The sequence below is a fragment of the Lissotriton vulgaris genome, unplaced genomic scaffold (assembly GCF_964263255.1).
Source record: "Lissotriton vulgaris unplaced genomic scaffold, aLisVul1.2 SCAFFOLD_6042, whole genome shotgun sequence".
In the NCBI taxonomy this organism is placed as follows: domain Eukaryota; kingdom Metazoa; phylum Chordata; class Amphibia; order Caudata; family Salamandridae; genus Lissotriton; species Lissotriton vulgaris.
The window spans coordinates 71,943-89,009 of record NW_028250592.1 but is presented as its reverse complement, the minus strand read 5'-3'; the positions used below and the strand labels follow the sequence as shown (position 1 = coordinate 89,009).

Here is a 17,067-nt window from a genome sequence, read left to right as displayed (position 1 = left end):
CACACACACATACAGCCACTCACACACCCACTCACACACCCACATAATGACTGGTTGTATACATTCAATGATCCATACACACTTACTCACATACCTACAAAACTACTCACAGACCTACTCCCACACCCATACAACCATCCAATCACCCACATACAGATCCATGCAGCCACTCTCACAGCCACACACACACCCATACAGCTAATCACACACCCACTCACACATCCACACCCAGTCACTGACTCAAAAATCCAATCACACACCCTCAAAAAACTACTCACACATGCTATCATACATCCATGCAAATACTCACATACCCACTCACAGAGTAATACAGCCACTCACACACCCAGTCACTGACTCATACAGGCACTCACACGCCCACTCACAGCCACATACAGCCACTCTCGCATCCACTCACACACCCATACATCCACTCACATACAGACCCACTCACACATCCACAATACCACTCACATACCCACTCACAGAAGAATACAGCCACTCGCACTCCCACTCACCAACCTATATGGCCCCTCTCATGAACTCTCAAAGTTTACAGTTAGGAAATAACATTAAAAAACAAAGAACTTCACTGAAAAAAGGTTACAGGAAGGTTATAGGTAGGCTCAGAATTCCCTTGTACAAAACCATTGAAATTTTGCAGTTATAGTTGCCTGAGCTAACTATCACGATTACCCCTGAAATGCACTGCTTATGATCTCATATATTACATCACTCATGACATAGTCAGTGACATCACTGATGACATTACTGATGACATCTCAAATGACATCACTGATAACATCATTTACCGAACCATGCACACACTCACTCACACACCCATACACCCACTCAGACACCCATAGAAGTACTAACATACCAATTTAGAGACCAATGCCCCTACTCACACACCCCTACAACTACTGATACACACAATCATAAAGCCATTTACACACCCACTAACAGACACATACATAGACTCACACACACAGTCAAATACCCAGAAACCACTCATCCAGCCACTCACTCACCCACAAAACCACTCACACATTCTACAACCACTTACTAACACATTCTAACACCCATACAGCCACTCATACACACACTCACACGTATACAGCCATTCATACACCCACTCATACACTGATACAGCCTCTCACACCCCGATGAAACATCCATATAGCTACTCACACAGCCTCTCACAAGCTCAGAAACTAGTCACACACCCATAGAGCCCCTTACACATCAATTGAGAAACCTATAGTCACTCACACACCTACTAGCATATCCATAAAGTAACTCACACACCCACTCAAACCCTTACAGCTACTCAGATGATATATATTAGAAATAGCATCACAAATTAATACTACAGAAGAGCAATTTAATACATGCAGTACCTTAATGTATATCTTTAGGTCTCATATCCTTTTTCTTTACAAACAATAACACTCACTGGATGATGTCATAAGTGATGTCATGTGAGATGTCATCAGTGATGTCCTCATTGATGTCACCGACCATATCATGAGTGATGTAATATGTGTTGACGCCTGGTGCACACCAGCCTGTTCTAGTGAGCACTCAAAGGAGGAATGGTCCACTGTCCTCCAGCTAATTAAATAGTAGTGGGCACACACACCTCAGGAAATCTCTGAACATGTGAATGCTGTTAAGAGAAACGGTAATGGGGGTGTGAGGAGCACACCTGGTTTATCTATTTATCACTCTAATCTATTGGTGCTGCAACTGTTAAGGTTTGTCACGCCTGTAGTAAATGCCAAGTTATGATGGGTTGAAAACTAATCTAGTTGCGCACTGTGCACATGGTGTTATCCTACACCTTAAATGTTGTTACTTGTTCACAATTATATACAGTTGTTCATCGGTTATTTATTTTCATAATCTGATTTCTTCAAATTGTCATCATACAATACATTATATATTCATTTTACACTTTCAATCACAATATATTCACAATACATTGTTTGGTGATTTCAATATTTGCACTATGTAACCATTGATCACATTTCACATTTTTCACTCCTTGCCCAATGCATTTCGGTACCAACTGGTACCTTCATAAGGGGATGATCTGACAAAATAAATAAAAACAAACTGTGTAAATGTTATGTATTTAATGTGTGCCATGGGAGTAATTGTTTGTAAATTGTACCGTATCATACCTGTTAGTTTTATATCTGTATTCAGACAATCAAAGGTGGGGACTTTTATCCACAGAGAAGGACTTTAATGGAATATTTTCACAACAACCCATGCATGCGTACACCAGAGGTCCTAACATCAGACAAATACTCAAGCGAACCACATCGGATGACCGACGGGTCGAACACAAGGGCACCGTACGTTATCAGAACTGTACACACTGCAACAACGTTAATACAGGAAATACTTTCACACATCCAACCACGGGCAAAATCATAAAACTCAGACACACCAGTGATTGTAATGCCCAAAATGTGGTGTATGGAATCAAGTGCCCATGTGGGAAGATGTATGTGGGGAAAACAGAGCGGAAAATTTAAACCAGATTAACTGAGCACAAAAGTAGGCTACGGAGCCAGCATTTATCATCACCACTAGCTTCTCATTGGAAGGAAGCTAACCATAAGATTTTTCAGTTACAGTTTGTCATCATAGAAAGAGTGGAGACAACAGACAGAGACTTCTACAACAAGAGTTATATTGGATAAAATATTTGCAGACAATGCACCCTACAGGGTTAAATGATAGATATGACCTTTCATGTTACCTGTAGAGCACAGAAGGTAGTGTTTCTTACAACCCAAAGCCAAGTAATATCCAGCAATCAATAAGGCTATACTAAAACACCATCACATCAATAATAGTACCCAACACTTGAAAGTTGCATTATACAAAAATGCCACCATAAATATGACATCAACAGGCAGGAATATGTGATAACGTTGAATATTTGCAAACAGTAATAATATGTATAGTGCGAATAATCTTTGTATTGCAGATCTTGTATGCTACTTCATTGAAACCAAAACATACTGTCATACGAACATACGAATGCATACTGATTAACATCCACTGACACTGTACATACTTCAACACGTAATTCACAACCCAATAATGCTCACCCATGGGTAAATCGTGGTTAATGACACTTTTCCCAACATCCTAGAGTAGTCTGTTCCGAGAAACGTAGTGAGCATATTAAGGTAATAAATATACTGTTTTTCGCTTAAACATGATCTACGGCGCTCATAGCAACATTTCAATGACGCATATTCCTCAACATTTAATATTACGGGAAAGCAGCCTTAGAATACGCATTATCGGTAGACATTACAAAATGGCGGAGCCAGAGAGCAACCTATAACGGTACTCTCTGAAGACGAAGTACGTTGTTAGTGTCTAACGAACCGTGAGAGCCAGTAAATGGCAGACTCGACTACGGCGCCTCGTGAACGCTGAACAAACACGATGGACTAAATGCGAGACAGCTTCTACAAGTAGCGACGGTGGAAAATACAGGTATTTTTATAACAACTAGCCTAATCCCGATAAGAAACTGAGACGCTTTTCAACGGCATAACATTATTTACGTTATGCGTTTATTTTTCTTGTAGGTCTACAGACAATAACTCAGCAGGTATGTCCATAAAACTCCATAGCTAGGACACATCAAACAATGTGATCCTATGCTAATATTAAAAGCGTCCCATTATGCGTTTACAGGTCACCACAACCAGTGAAGATCAGGTAGGACCCAACCGTTTTTTAAAATCGTTTTTTCTGTCCTCACATAAAGATATCCTTTGGTATAAAGGAATGAATAGAATAAACCATAGGGCTTTCGTGTATTTTTCCTGACAGAGCAACAAGCCCCAGGCAATATAAAACATTAGGTAAGCATAATAGAATGGATCATATGGCTTAGACTTAACACCGCAATTTTCATGTTCTATATGTAACATTAGGTCTCGTGGTCTTTATTTCAGCTGACTGAATACAGATATAAAACCAACAGGTACGATACAGTACAATTTACAAACGATTACTCCCATGGCACACATTAAATACATACCATTCACACAGTTTGCTTTTATTTATTTTTTCAGATCAGCCCCTGATTAAAGTACCAGTTGGTACCGAAATGCATTGTGCAAGGAGTGAAAAATGTGAAATGTGATCAATGGTTACATAGTGCAAATATTGAAATCACCAAACAATGTATTGTGAATATATTGTGATTGAAAGTGTAAAATTAATATATAATGTATTGTATGATGACAATTTGAAGAAATCAGATTATGAAAATAAATAACTGATGAACAACTGTATATAATTGTGAACGAGTAAAAACATTTAAGGTGTAGGATAACACCATGTGCACAGTGCGCAACTAGATGAGTTTTCAACCCATCATAACTTGGCAATGCTGTTAAGAGGACACTTCAAAAAAGCCCTACAGAAGGTACAGCTAACGCTGGGCCGTCAGCCTCACTTTTGTTGTGTGAAAATGAAACACGGCTCCATGATTGGCATTGGCACGATGGTTACCATGTTGTGCTCACACTCTGTTCACACAGATTAAATGGCAAGTCCGCTATTAAGCCTTTCATACAAATGTTGCATAGAATACGTCCCGGTACAATCAACCTTGCACAGCTGCACTTAAAATTTCTGGCTACCATTTACAGTGTTTGGAAGATGCTACCAGAGGGACAGATTTGTGGAAGGAACTGCAAATCCAATAATGTAATATTTCAGTTTGACTCTTTTAAGTGTTGCAGAGTTACACAAAATAATAAAGAGATGTACATATAGGAACTCAATGTTATATCACTTCGAATATGCATGTTACTCTGGCCTTCATTTCACTTTGGGATTCAAAACTATTAAAATGTTAATTAAAATATTTTGTAAATGTTTCATCTAGCTCTGATCAAAGTTCCAAACATTTTACTTTTTTGTTTCGCGGATAATTATTGTGTCTTTGAATCTTGAAAATCATTCCAGCAAATTCATTCAAACATTTTTATTTTTCCATAAAAGATGGAGATACAGTCACCTCCTGGAACAATAATTGGGTGTGTTGTGCAGAACTGGAAACCGTGTGGACATAAATACACTATTCACAATGAGGCAGGAGAGAAGATCATGAAAATCAGTGGTCCCTGCAGGTTAAGCTCAGGGGACGCCATTTTTGAGGTACATTTCTATTTATTGTGTTCCTTTAAATGCAGAATTACTAAACAGTATATTAAAAATACAAGTTCTGGCGGGAGTTGCTGGAGTATCCTGATGTTGGACATCAAATACCTACTCCTGACCAGAGTTCCTCATCCCTCTTTGCCCTGTTGTCTGAATGCCAATCCGGTCACTGGTGCTACCAATCCAAGGAGAGAAAAGGACAATGGGCCCTGAGATCATCCTTCTATTAGGAGGAGGCTAGGTGGGGCAAGAAAAGATCATCGTCTACATCCCTCCTAAAGTGCTTGTTTGCAGACACCACTCTCATGTTCAAACAGTTTATTTTGTGATGCGAGGCATAGAAATTAAACAAAACAAAAATGTCTATTGTGGGCCTCCAACACTTGGGCCAACGGAGCATCAGATAAAGCAATGGCAGTGTTTGGAGTTCATCAATGTGCCTATACTTGCATCACCTTTACTTTTTCATACAATTAATTCCCAATTTTTACTTTGTCCTACCTTTCCTTCACCCACCTATTCATAACATTGAAATTGCCTTTACTTATTCTCCTTCACTTCATCCAAACTTCACTTTGTCTCCTAACTTTAACTTATCAGTGAGGCAAGCTCACACACTGAACACCAACAGTATTTCTCACTTATTGAATTATATGCAAAAAATAAAACTAATGACATTCTAATGGCTAAAATTACATGGTAAAGAGAATACCAAAAACACTCCTCACAGGTTAATACATAGACAAAATGAAGAGAAGACCCAACTGGGTGACACTGCACATATCTAGTACACTTTACATTTGTCTCTTGGCTGAGATAAGCACATTATCTACATAGCTGAAACAAGTGTGTTATTGGCACAATGAACTATCATCTATGCTTCTTTTAAATTTCTCAAATGAGGATTGAAATCTGAAATTCTGGTATTAATTCCTAAAGACCACTGTGGATTACACTTAGCTACAGCGGTCTCTTTTTCCCATACGGGTGTTGGTTCATCAGTTCTTCTTTCGCTTTTTACTTATATAGTGTAACTTGGAGAACAACCAGAACTCAGACATGGCATGTAGGCTTGTACCTAGTTCCTGAAACTTTCTCCATATTTGGTGAACTATTGAAACAGAGTAGTCTCTTAACTATCTTTGGGAGTGAGCTTCATACATATTTGAGACAAATCATTGCTTTTATTTTTCAAAATATGTTGATCTGTTCAAACATTTTTCTTTACATTTCTGATACCTTGCTTTTTAATAACATATTGCAGAGAGAGAGAGGACATTGTAGCCACATTGTTAGAATTGAGGGTTTCTAGTTGGCAGAGGCCAAGGCTTCTGACCAAATAGGGATCCTCTCCTCCAGTCAGGGTAAGGGGGATACATGTGTGTGGACAACCCCTGCTCACCCCCTTGGTAGCTTGGCAGAGCAGACAGACTTATCTCCAGGGCAATGTGTAAAGTATTTGCGCCAACACATACAGTAATGAAATAGAGCACCACAAACGGACACCACACAGGTATATTTATAAAAATCATATATCTTTATATATTTTTAGGCAGACTTTGAAAAAAAACTGACATAAACCAACATAACATATGCTTGTTGAAACAAAAGTATTCTTCTAGTGGGAAGTGTTATTAAAAAGTAAAAAGAGTCTGTTGCAAAAGATTGTGCAATTCAGAATGCACCACGAGCAGTCTTTGATTGAAAAGGACTGCCCCTCTCTTCAAGGGGACCCTGTGCGCGGGTGCGCGTAAGAATGTAATGCCCCCATGAACTGTACCTCCTTAAGGCTGCTCGGATAATGATACAAACAATATCTTCCTTTTAGCCCGGTACCGCACTTCACTCTGGTGCCGGTACGGGCTTCCAGGGAGGCACACTCCACGCCTCCCTCTCCCCCCAGGTGGACATGCGCTTGTCCGAGGCAAACACTCGAGCGTTACCTAGGGTGGAAGCAGCAAGTAGTACGGCTCCCGGGTTCCTTGTGCCGCGAAGCTCGTGGCAGAAGCGCTGGGCAAATCCCAGCGCTGCTTCCGGTCTTTCCTCCTGATGACTCGGCGAGTTGCGAGCCACTCACAGCGCGGCCTCTGGGGATTCCAGCGATGACGTCAGGGCCCACGGGCCAATCACAGTGCAGCGGGGACGACGAGCCCCTCTTCCCTCATGGCGATCTTCTCCGTGCTATTACTCTGCGGGGGGGGCACCTCAGGACCTCGCAGTTCCAGCGGTGGAGGTCAGGGTCCCTCGGCACTTGGGGGAAGGCACGGCCAGACAGGCCCCGTGGCCGCAGCGGTGGTCTTTGGTAAAACAGGCACCAGGGGGAGAGCGGGCTGGCAAGGCACACGTCGCTCTTGTTCTTCTCCGGTGCAGACGCAAGAAAGGGTGATATTCCTGCTCTGAAGGCAGCAAAGCGGTGTAGGTCAAAACGGCAGGAATTTGATGGCCCTGATTCCTGGTATCAGGAGGCTAGCTCTACGTCTAGCCCTTGGAGAGTTCTTCTTGGCAGGAGGGGGACCAAGCACACAGCACAGTCCCAACGGTCCCTCTTCGGTAGAACAATAAAGACAGCAGGTCAACTCCCAGACACACAGCAATTGCAGCACTGTTCCCCAGGTCTTCTTCCGGTGTTCTTCTTCAGCAGGGATCCTCCTCTTGAGTCAAAAGTAGTCTGATTCTATTGTGCACAGGTCTTTCCTTTATACAGCAAATTGTCTTTGATGCCTTTGAGGTTTTGTGATTTAGGCACGGGTTGCCCTTGTCCAGATACTGGTGGTGGGAGTCTCTTGGTCCTGTGGAATCTTTCTTTTTGAAGCAGGGAGGCAGGGTCATCCGTCATCCAGCAGACAGGGGAGCCGGTATCGTAAAAGGCTGGACACAGCCCAGCACCACTCCTCCCCCTAACCTTCAGGGGCAGCCAGCTATCACCCCACTGCGGGAGCTTTCCCAGACCCTGTCACACTCCCTCTAGCTCGCACCCAAGCAGGCCCACAGACAGACTGGACAAGAAAATAGCCATTTTCTAAAAGTGCTATTTCCAGACACAAAATTTAAAAACCATCTGTGCTAAAAGATGTATTATCAATTTCTGAATCCTGGGAAACCAGGTTTGGCTTTTCTATCTTGCTCCTGGGAGAAGATAGGCAGGTACACATGGGACCCAGCCCTCCCCCATTCTGACCTGTGGGCAGGATAGCCTTGCTGCAGTGAAAAACGAATTTGGCATTAGTTCACTACTAGAGCATTTCCCCTACATCAGTACAGGCTCTACCTTTCACCCACACTGCCCCCTGCCCAGGAGTTACCCAGGGCTTTCCCTAGGGGTGACCAATGTGTAAGGAAAGGGCAGGATCCGGCCTGGCAAGATTTCAAACAGCGCGCAGGCACTGCTGTGGCAGGCCTGAGACACCTTTTCAGTGCTACTCCTGTGGGGGCACAATAAGTACTTGTTATGGCTGTCTTTTTGCTAGCTCTTTGGAGAAGGAGAATGATGGAGAGTGACTCCAGCCTATCACCCCCATAGCATAGGGAGTAGGCCGATAGACAGGGACCCTGTCTTACATATATTAGGGCATTTTCGTACCATTTTCCTTAGAGTAAGGCTTATGAACTTAAGATAGGGGATAGATATATAAGTATTAGTCATGATTTGCTCATTTGCTAACATGCTAGGCTACTTTTCATGGAGCTATACATATTATGGGCTCCGTAGGCCTTAAACGAGACAGACTCCATTTTGCTTTCTGCCCAGTAGCTCGAGAAGGCTTTCTAGGTGAAGAGTAATGTTTTAGTTTCAAGCTGTTGTTCGCTTGGAGAGAACCGGTTCAGGCTGACCCTTATCGAAGGAATGTATTTTTCTCCACTCCGAAGACACAACTTCAGGCCGGCCGGCTGGGAAAGTGTCCTTGGTACGGGGAGGTACAAGAATTTGGTGGGCGGCAGGTTACTGGCCGTAACTTTCCATGAAGGAACGGGCTTTGATATTAGCGAAGGTGTTAGTCAGTTTTGGGAGTTAGTCCGTAGGCGGCATCTAGCCGTTAGCATCTCTGCCATTATTCATGTTCATGGTGGACAAGTCACCATCTTTGAAGTCGGAGAAAGATTTAGGACCGAAACTCTCTGAGATAGACTGAACGAGAAGTAGCGCGGAGCGCACTAATTCAGAGAGAGAGAGAGAGACGGTAGCTAATAATCAGCAAGGTTCCGAGGTCCTGAGGGGAAGCAGACGAGGTTGAGCCTAGCGGTGCAGACGTGTACTTGTGACGGCTGAGGGTGACTGCGAGGCGAGCCAGGACACAGAGACGAGAAGGGAACCTAGATGACTGCCGAGTCCAAACTTCATATTAATCAGGTGACGTCCGACCAGCCCTAATCTTTACCTTTTCTTTGCAGAAGTTATGTTGCATAGTAATGTGATTTGTGTCTATTGTTAATAAATACCCTAATTCTTATGGAATTATCGTGTGCCTTGTGTTCCTGTTCAATCTCGGTAAATGCATCTTCTAGTCGAAAGTTGTTTATGTGAACGGATGTGTAATCCCGATCAGGTAAATGGTGATCGAACAAAGAGGGAGTGAGTGGACCTTTGATGCCGAGAACAGAAAGTACACCATACAATTTGGAACCGTGTTTAAAGTCATTATTATAGTTTTATTCCGAGTAGGTAACTGAGATATTATCCCGATAACTGTTCATAGGAAGGTGGTCGTCGTTGATATGCGGCGTTAGTGAGAACACTGGGGAGGACTACCAGTGCCGATACCCACAGGATTGTGGCTTGAATAAGTGAGAGCGCCAGGGGGGATACTGACGTGGAGTTCGACAGGATTGTTGAGCGTTTGGAAACGGGAGCATAGGGTTCTGCAGGCCCATGTGTAGTCGCACCGGATTGTGCGCAATATCTGCCCTAGGGTAGACCGGTCTGGGTCAGGGTGGCCGCGAGACCAACTGATGTGAATAAGATATTGTAGAAAATTCCTATATATCATGCCCCATCCTTAGGAGCGACCTGTATATATATCTGTAAATCTATCCATTGCGAATACGATCTGAGGAGGGAAGGTGAGTACGTTTTGGCTGGGTCATAGGGGCCCGGGGGGCTGATCCCATCTAAACAGAAAACCCAGCCATAACATCTGGCGTCACGAACTGTTTACGAAGCCTGTGTGCATTGTGTTGTTTTAATCTTGTTGGTTTGCGCTCGGCTTGTACGTATAAAATTTCGTTTATAATTGTGTATATAATTTTTTGTGTATCATTATGTTTGCGAAAAAATCATCGTCGGTTTTCAAATTACCGATTCAGATTCCCGGCTGGGAATGTACCCCTTACGAGGCCTTGGCACGTGAGTGGGCTGATTCTACAGGTTTGAGTGAAAATTGGTCTTCATGTTTGGAGCAGGCGGAGCCTGCCGATGTGGTGTCGTGCTTGCAGAAAGCGCCAGTAGTGAAGGGTGATGAGCTTCCTATTTTAGGACGCAGAGGGTGGATTGTTCTTAATGCGTACAGAATGTTGCATGAGAAGTTTGTTCAGCTACAGAAGCAGTTTAAAGATATGGAAGGACAGTGTATTGAATTACAAAATGCACATACTCTGTTGCGTTGTCAAAATAAATTGCTTGCCGACAAACTTGAGACATATCAGACCATTGCTGAAAGAGCTGCAGTCCGTATTGCACGATATAAGTATAAACATCGTCGTGGTCGTGTATCTACACGCAAAGTGCGTATGGTTGTAGCGAAAGCTGGAATGGATTGGAACCCCGATGAGTGGGACGGTAATATCTGGGATTCTCATACTTCTGACTCCTCGGCAGAGGAGGGTGACAAGCGCGAGTCTTCTCGCTCCGGACGTGATTGTAAATCTGCTTCATGCATTGATTCAACTCCCGATTGTGACCGTGCTCGTTCTTCCCGTGTGGATGACGTAGCTTGCCCTGATTGTGCTGTTAAATCTAAGATGCGGGCTTCCCGCAGTTTCTGCTCACCCGATTTTTCGACGGAAATTACAACAGGCCCCTGGTAATCCGGGTGGTATAGCTCTTGATTGTATTGAAGATTTTACTCAGCAGGAGGTTAGTGACATTCTGCAACGATTTCGACAACGGCCTGGTGAGGCCTTGCTTACCTGGATGGTGCGTCTTTATGAGCTTGGCGCTGCCGGTATTATGCTCGATGCTGTTGATTGCTTACGATTTTGCTCTTTGAGTTCTGATTCTACGATTCAGGATCACTTTCGGAATTATAATGGTGCTGGTCAAATTTCTTTGCTCCAGCTTGCGTCCGACGGCTGTAATCATAAATATCCTACAGAATCTGATTGGCCTACTGATGAGAAACCGTGGTACACTCTGCGCGATGCGTCGCAACGTTTAAAAGAGGAGGTCATGAAAACGGCTATCTTTCTTAGTACTGCTGATAAACTTTTGGATGGTCTTTTAACATCTTCTGTGCGTAATCGCATTATACGTTCTGCTCCTATTGCTTACAAGCAGGTCATGATGACATTGTTGATTAACCAAACTGGCAACCCTTTGTCTGTTGTGCTTGAATCTGTTCGTCAGCTTGGTGAGTTGGGTGAATGGTTTAAACCTGAAAGACAATCTCGGCCTGAGGGTCGTACTGGTGGTGATTACAAATTCTCTAGACGTGACATGTTCCTTGCTCTCATTGCTGATGGTGTCAAAAAGGAAGACATTGATGGTGAACCTAATAATCGCTTATGGGATATGTTTCGTAAGCGTGGTCTGGATCGAAAGGAGGGTGCCCGTCGTGTGCGAAAGAATGAGTATGATCGTGGTTCGGATGACAGTGGTGATGAGAGACGATGTGTGAATTCTGATCGCCGTGGTGATCGGCGCTATGAACGTGATGGATCCCCTCGTCGTAATGATGGAAGGGGGAGGGAGGATGATCGTGAAAGAGGAGGTGATGATCGTGTTTCCGACAGCCGACGAGATGCAAGGAGTTATTCCCCTGACGTACGAAGGAGGGAGGGTCGTAACAGACTCTCTGACCGTAATTCACATCTTTTTGAACCTGACACTTATCCGTTTCGTACCGGAGACGGATATGAACAAGACATTCTAATACCGAAGAAAACCGAAAACATTTACCCTGATTTATCTTGGTTGACAGAACACGGGAAAAATGACTAGGAAATAGGTCAAGCTCCGGTACGCAAGTGGGCCCACAGAGATTACAGACCCTATGTAGATATTGAGATTTTTTGGAAACATCGTAATATCCAAAGGGCCCGAGCGTTAGTTGATACTGGGGCGGAGGCCACTCTAATTCATGGTAAATCGAGAAAGTTTCATGGACAGTCCTTTAAGATTACTGGTCTGGGTGGTAAAGAAACACCCGCGGTTCAGACTGCACTCGAAATTAAAATTGGTAGAATCCCTCGTAGAGAATACTCTGTGTTAGTTGTGCCACTTTTGGAATACATCATTGGAATTGACATTTTGAGAGGTATGACTTTGCATTTGGATGATGGATACTATCAATTTGGTACACGACAGTACATTTCGACCAGACCCGTACGGGTTGGCCGTTTACGCATGCCACCTATTAAAATACCTTTGGCAACAAAAGTAATTTCTCAAAAGCAATATCGCATCCCAGGTGGTCATGATGAAATTACCGCTACGATTCAGGATTTGGTTGACGCAGGAGTCATTGCTCCGGTCACATCTGCTTGGAATAATCCCGTTTGGCCCGTGCGCAAAAGTGACAACTCTTGGCGCATGACTGTTGATTATCGAGAATTGAATAAAAATACGCCCAAATTGACTGTTGCGGTGCCTGACATTGTCACACTGATTGAGAGAATTCAAAAACATCCAGGTACATGGTATGCTTCCATTGATATTGCTAATGCATTCTTTTCAATTCCGATTGCCCCCGAATGTCAGGAACAATTTAGTTTTACTTGGAATGGACGTCAAATGACGTTCCGAAGTCTTCCTCAAGGCTATGTACATAGTCCTACAATCTGTCACCGGCTGGTGGCTGAACATTTGTCTGAAGTACCCACGAATCCACAAGTTCAGGTTTGTCATTATATTGACGACATTTTGATTCAAGGTGAAACGCAAGATCAGGTGCAGTCCCATTTAGATCAGATCATTGACTGTTTGCGAGCGAAAGGTTGGGAACTTAATCCTGACAAATTACAAACCCCATCTCAAGCTGTGAAATTTTTAGGAATCAATTGGCATGAGGGTCACAGAGAGGTGATTCCACAGGTTAAACGAAAAATACTTGATTTTGCTGTTCCCAGAAACAGGAAAGAAGCTCAATGTTTTATTGGTTTGTTTGGATTTTGGCGTCAGCATATTCCCCATTTGAGTCAAATCTTAGCTCCACTGTATCGAGTCACTCGTAAAAAGAATGCGTTTGAATGGGGTGAACCTCAACAGACTGCTTTTAATTTGGCTAAAGAAGCTATTCAGTATGCTTTGGATTTGTGGCCCGTGAGTGAAGGTGATGTGGATTTGAATGTGTCCGTGGAAGGCCTGTATGCCAATTGGAGTTTGTGGCAAAAGCAGGGCAGACAAAAAGTGCCATTAGGTTTTTGGACCAAAAAGTTACCCGAGGCTGGTGAGCGTTACTCACCTTTTGAGAAACAGTTGCTTGCTTGTTATTGGGCTCTGGTGGATACCGAGCAATTGACCTTAGGCCATGCTGTGATTTTGCGGCCCGAAATTCCCATTATGCAGTGGGTTTTGAGTTCACCTAAATCCCATCGAATTGGACATGCTCAGGAGGCTAGTGTGATTAAATGGAAATGGTACATTCAGGACAGGGCACGTGTGGGTCCGAAAGGTGTGGCAGTCTTACACGAGCGGGTGGCGCAGGCGCCCTCCAATGAGGCGGAAAGTGAATGTTCGGTTCCCGTGGTGCAGGAGTCTCCCGTGCAGTGGGGTAAATCATTTGATGATCTGTCCGCGGAGGATAGAAAACATGTGTGGTTTACGGATGGTTCTGCGAAGTTCATTGGTGACAAAAGACATTGGAAAGCTGTCTCTTTTAACCCGGTTACAAAGAAATTGTTATGCACAACTGGAGACGGTAAGAGTAGTCAATATGCTGAACTCTATGCAGTTTACCAAGTTTTGAAACAGGAGCTACCAGGCACATGTCATATTTTCACTGATTCTTGGTCCACTGCAAATGGACTAGCGGTGTGGTTACCAACATGGCATTCTCATAATTGGGAATTGCATTCCAAAGAATTATGGGGTAAAGAACTGTGGCAAGAAATTTGGGAATTGCTCCCGCAGAGTACTGTAACAATCTTTCACGTGGATGCTCATACTCCAATTGACTCCCTTGACAAATTTTTTCATAATATTGCAGATGAGCAGTCTAAAATTTCTGAGGCAGTGGTTGACACGCAAGATTCTGATTTGGCGGGATTGGCGAAGTGGGCCCATCAGAAAGCAGGACATTTTGGAGAGAAAGCCACTAGCAGGTGGGCTGCCGATAGAGGAATTCATATTCCCTTTTCTTTGATAAAAGATGTCATTCTACATTGTCCCATTTGCCAGCATTCTAGGAAAAAAGAGGTGCCTCAGATTGTTCGAGGTCACTTACATCGAGGTAAATTGCCCGCCCAAATTTGGCAAATTGATTACATTGGTCCGCTCCCTATGAGCAGGAATTGTCAATATATTTGCACAGTGGTTGATACTTATAGTGGCCTTTTGGTCGCTTTCCCTTGCAAGAACGCTACCCAAGTGAATACGATTAAAAACCTGGAGCTAATTATTCTGTACTATGGTGTCCCATTCCAAATTCAATCAGATAACGCATCCCACTTTCGTGGAAGATTGGTGCAGGAATTCTGTACGGAAAATAACATCGATTGGGTGTTTCATATTCCATATTATCCACAAGCTTCAGGACTGATTGAGAGAATGAATGGCTTGTTGAAAGAACAGTTGCGCAAGTTGACTGATGACCGTTACAGCCAGTGGAGAGATGTTCTACTTCAAGCTTTGTTGATTTTAAATAATCGTCCTTTGTTACATGCTGAATCTCCTTTGATGCGTTTGTTTCCTCCACATGTTGATGCAAAACCTAATTCTATATCACACACTGTAATATATTGGGAAATTACCCCCGGTGCTTTGGCTCCATGTAGAGCAACCCCAGGTTCCGCAGGCCTAGACCTGCATGCATTAAATGATGCACATTTTCCAGGAAAAGATCGAATCATTGTTGAAACTGGCATTGGTGTCTCTATACCTGCCGGTAGTTTTGGATTAATTGCCCCTAGATCTGGCCTGGCCCTGAAAGGTGTACAAGTACTCGGAGGAGTGATTGACAGTGATTATCAGGGAGAGATTAAGGTTCTCCTGCTTAATAGCAGTGAGACGGATTTGTTTATCAAAAAGTCTGACCGTGTTGCTCAGTTACTCATTATGCCTGTCTTCAGTGGTGAGATTAAAAAAGGCTCTGCTCCAACGTTGCTAACTGTGCAAGGACAAAAAGGCTTCGGATCGTCTGATCTTCCTGGAGCTAAAATATGGGTGCAATCGCCTAAAAATCCTCCTGAACAGGCTGATATTATTGCTACCGGTCATGACAACACCGTTTTGGTGATGAAGCCAGGGAAAGATGGCTGGGAAGCTGTCCCAGCTGATAAATGTTACTTACGAGAATGATTAAGGCCTGTGTTTGTATTTTTTCAGATCATTCTTTGGATTGCTGCTGCAGGATGTGTCAGCGCTGGACTCCTTTTGGCTTGCTACGCCGGGAGAGGAGAGGATCCACCGACGCCGGTTGATGGGATAATAAGAGCCCCACGGTCCGCATGGGTACAGTCATCGAATTTCTGGGTCACACTCGCGAAGCGGGTGACGAACTCTCCGCATTTTTGCCTTACACCCATGAAGAGCGTTACTGACATTTTAGCGACCTGTTTGGTAGCTGTCCCTGCATCCACTGAGACTCTTCGCTATGTGTTTAATGTATCTAATGCCTGACCTAATGTTATTCTGGGTGATTTCGCGGCCCACGAGTTTTGTCCCTCATGTACTACTATTCCAGATCTCGATGTCCCTTTACATTCCCGAATAACTACTTTTAATATTACTCCTGGAGACCTTTGCTTCATTATGACCTGTGACCCTAAAGCTATTACCGAGTGTTTGCGGTTGAAGCTCCAAGCCGCTACTACTTTTTCATTTCATCAGCGTTTGTTATGTTCAAAGAGACTTCCTAATTCATGTCTTTCAGTTAAGAATAATATGACCTGTAAACGTTTAGTAGTAGCCACTAGCCATTATCGTTCAATGTTATTACCAGCTGGATGGCTCTTTTCTTGTGGGAATTCATCTTGGCCCTATATTCCTGCGAATATTTCTGGTGGTCCATGTGCCATCACTAGATTAAGTTTGCTAATGTTTTCCTCACATCCTTCTTCGCATTCCCGTATGGTCCGAGATTCAATGTCATTACATGAAGACTGTGATTCCTCTGTTCATCTTTTTTCCAAATCAGAATATCTTGGTTTAGCTTTTTCTATTATTGGTGTGCCAGCATTGGCCGTTTATAATGCCAAAACAATCGGCAAAATGGCCTGCTGGATGGTAAAGTCAATTAACCAAACGTCTACTGTTTTATCAGACTTATTATTAGATGCCCAAGGTGAACGTAGAGCTATTTTGCAGAACAGGGCTGCTATTGATTATCTCCTGCTGAAACATGGACATACATGCTCTGATTTTGAAGGTCTATGCTGTTTTAATTTGTCTGACCATTCTAAAGCTATCCAATCCCATATTGACAAACTCCACGACTTGACTGCAGAAATTAGACAACATATAGATCAGGGTTTCTTTGACTGGCTTTT

The 17,067-nt window shown here is 43.3% G+C and overlaps 1 protein-coding gene across 1 annotated transcript in view; it reads left to right on the top strand.

The window, feature by feature from the left end:
- LOC147663186 (uncharacterized) overlaps positions 1-16,830 on the top strand; it is a 33,113-nt gene extending 16,283 nt beyond the window's left edge. The window contains exons 3-4 of the mRNA XM_086950607.1: positions 5,050-5,205; positions 15,905-16,830. Coding sequence (XP_086806733.1) covers positions 5,050-5,205; positions 15,905-16,198 — 450 coding nt within the window. The 3' untranslated portion in view covers positions 16,199-16,830. The remainder of the gene's footprint in view (positions 1-5,049; positions 5,206-15,904) is intronic.
- The last annotated feature ends 237 nt before the right edge of the window (positions 16,831-17,067 follow it).